Source organism: Mastomys coucha, unplaced genomic scaffold (genome assembly GCF_008632895.1).
Source record: "Mastomys coucha isolate ucsf_1 unplaced genomic scaffold, UCSF_Mcou_1 pScaffold23, whole genome shotgun sequence".
Lineage (NCBI taxonomy): Eukaryota > Metazoa > Chordata > Mammalia > Rodentia > Muridae > Mastomys > Mastomys coucha.
This window is the reverse complement of record NW_022196906.1, coordinates 93,282,235-93,285,440: the sequence shown is the minus strand read 5'-3', so window position 1 is coordinate 93,285,440 and position 3,206 is coordinate 93,282,235. Positions and strand designations below refer to the sequence as shown.

Below are 3,206 nucleotides of genomic sequence, written 5' to 3'. Positions count from 1 at the left end.
CCTCCTCTTCTTCTTCTTCTTCTTCTTCTTCTTCTTCTTCTTCTTCTTCTTCTCCCTGGCTCGCAGAGAAATCAGCATCTGAACAACTCATCACCCCACACCTTTACATGTGTGTATAAACATCAGGCCTACCAGACTGTGAGGTGGTTCTACTACACACCAGCCCTGTAACCACAACAGGTCCTCTCTGCCCTCCCGGCCTCTGACCGAGCGCATTAGGACTCTTATAGCACAACACCCTATAGTAGCTAGTTTATAAACAACAAATGTATTTATTATGGTTCTAGTGCTGGGGAGTCTGAGATGAAGGCACTGGGATGGGTATCAGGTAAGAGCCCAGTCTCGGCTGCCAAGACTTGCCAAGGCCCCAAGTCTCTGGGGTCTTCCTGCATTGTCTGCAGGAGAGGAAGACTGTTCACCTGGGAGAAGGAACGGGAGGGCAAGGAAGAGACCCCTTCAACCTGGAGCCTTTTACAAAACACAAATCTCTCATGGCTTGATCAGTTTCCAAAGGCCCATTCCTCTTTTCTTCCTGGTTTTTTGAGACAGGGTTTCTGTGTGTAGCCCAGGCTATCTTGGAACTCACTCTGTAGACCAGGCTGGCCTTGAACTCAGAGATCCACCTTCTGAGTGCTGGGATTAAAAGTTGTGTAACACCATCACCCCAAAGGCCCATTCCTTATCATCATCACACTAGGGGATTAAGTTTCCTGTGAAGTTTGGAGGGCACATATTCACACCACAGTAGCTCTGATACCTTGTCTGTAAGACAAGCAAATTAGAAGTTACACGTATGTGCATCCCAGCTGACAGAGTCGATGATTCTTTGTCAAAACAAGATCCCACTGGACATTGTCACCTCCATTTTAATTAACAGAAGCAACTCCGTAGTCAATAGTAACCATCTCCTTACAGCTCTAACATATACATGTATAAGACAGACAGACAGACAGACAGAGTATTTTATTGGATTTTTAGGTTAGAACCAAAACCAAACAAAGCCATGGAGGTGCACACTTGTAATGCCAGCACTGAGGAGGTAGAGGCAGGGGCAGTCAAGAGTTCAAGGTTATCCTCAGCTACATAGCAAGTTAGAAGCTCAATCTGACTCATGTGGGAGAGAGAGAGAGAGAAAGAGAGAGAGAGAAAAAGAGAGAGAGAAAGAGAGAGAGAGAGAAAGAGAGAGAGAGAGAACAAGAACAAGCCAACATTGTTTAAGTTTGCATGAAACATAAAATCATGACAGGTTTCATTATGACATTTCCAGACGCAAGCCCAGTTTTGCCTTTATTTCTCTCATCACCCCCCCCCATGTTTTCCATCTCCCCTCCCTCCTTGTTGATCCCCTCTTTCCCTCCAATAGTCCTCCCTCCTGCTTTCATGTCAAGTGTACTCCATCACCCTCTCGGACACCCTTCTTCTCTTGCTTTAAATCTCTTCCTCCGTCACCAAGTCTCCTCTGTTCTTTGAAGGCCTGATGTAAAAGCAAGAAATTGTGCTCCACCACAGAAAGCTTATATCCCTAAGAACATGGTGACTAACTACCGTGGTCTGTTCAAGACTACCATACCTCTTCAAACACTGAACTGTCTCCTGCTAAGACAGAAACAATCAGGAGGAAATGGACAAGACAGTCCTCCTACTAAACACATGGGTGTTCATGAATTCCGTCCCCCTACGAATTGCCCAAGTGTTCATGGACTCTTTCCTTTCCTTTCAGCTTCAAAGCTGTGTCTTACCATGCCTCAGGCCAAAATGTTGCCTACAGGCCTGGAGGCTTTAAGGCCAGCACTGGCTTTGGGTCCAACACCAGAAACAAGAAGATATACGATGGGGGTGCCCGTACAGAAGATGATGAACAATCTCATCCTACCAAGTACGACTATGTGTAGTGCTCTAAGAACCCCCCAACACGTGTGCAGAAGAAACCCTTCCCCAAGAAGAGCTCACCCCAAAGCAAGGAGGTTCTACCTTGTTCCCTTGTTGCTTTTGACTGACATCTGAAAGTTGGTAAAGCCTTAATTTCACCCGTGGCGGGGGTTGGGGAGGTGGGGGTGGGGAACTAGGCAGTCGTGGCCACATGTCTCTGTCTCTAAATAGTCCATCACAAAACAGCTGAGCTATCATTTAATGAGTCAGAGGCCATAACACTCACTTATCCCAACCCTCTGCTTTTTACCATAGACTTTTTCATCTGGTGGTGAAACGTAATTTGACGCACAGACTAACACCTTGATGATTTAGAGAAACTTTCTTTCCTTGTACTTAATAAGCCTGTTGATTATCTATTTCCTAGCTTGACCCCCTGCCCCAAGGGAAATTTTAAAAGGAAAAAATAGATTAAAAGGCATTATTTCCTACTCAATTTTGCCTTACCCACCCCCTACTTGACTGATAATAATAATGAACACCAGTTCAAGAAAGAATGCCAGAGGAAAGAGAATTGTGTTCCCCCCAGCCTGTCCATCTGCATCCCCATACATGGTGATCTAGAGCATTATTCGCCATAGTGATTTTCAAAGGAGGCAAACAAGCCTGTCTGCTTCTCGTGGCACCTGCTGATTCCAGCAAGACCATTCCAGAGCTTTCCCCTGAAAGTCCTCTTTCTCTCAGAAGTCAGAAATTCTCCTTAGAAGAGTAAGAAATAGATTTTCTTGTGGTAACCTGAGTCCTATGTATAGTTATAATAAATAGTATATTAGCAAAATGGTTTGATATCTCAGTGACTTAGTTTCACCCTTACATATAGAAAAATCTGAAAAAAAATCATCCCTTGATATTGTCTATGGTGTAAGATCCTACATAAATCCAAACTTCAACAAAAGCTCACTGATCCTAATTGTTTTCTTTGGAGGTCTCCACAGCCTTAGTACTCATCAGATGCAGCCCTTGTTTAAAAGAAAAAAAAAATCAAATCAAATCCTAGAAAGTAGCTTAAAACTGGTTCTTTTTTTTTTTTTTCAAAAAAACCAATAGTGAGCCTGTGTGTCCAGCATAGCTACAGTCACTGCCAGTCGACAGAGCCACTTCTTTGGTTCTATGGTCAGTTCTGTAGTTCTGACAGCGATGCCAGGCATTAATGTGCAGACTACACCCTTCTCTGTACTTGTAGGACTACCTTTTTAAGGAGAAAGCATGAACTCCCATCTCAGTGTACAGCCTGAATACTCCCAGGAAATGGAGATAGGATGCTCTCTAAAACCCAC

General features: G+C 44.1%; 1 protein-coding gene across 2 annotated transcripts in view; it reads left to right on the top strand.

Annotated features, from left to right (window-relative positions):
* Cldn18 (claudin 18) overlaps nucleotides 1-2,817 on the top strand; it is a 26,523-nt gene extending 23,706 nt beyond the window's left edge. The window contains exon 5 of one of the 2 annotated variants that reach the window (XM_031344522.1): nucleotides 1,721-2,817. In XM_031344522.1, coding sequence (XP_031200382.1) covers nucleotides 1,721-1,892 — 172 coding nt within the window. In that variant the 3' untranslated portion in view covers nucleotides 1,893-2,817. The remainder of the gene's footprint in view (nucleotides 1-1,720) is intronic. The other variant, XM_031344523.1, reaches the window with a different exon arrangement.
* The last annotated feature ends 389 nt before the right edge of the window (nucleotides 2,818-3,206 follow it).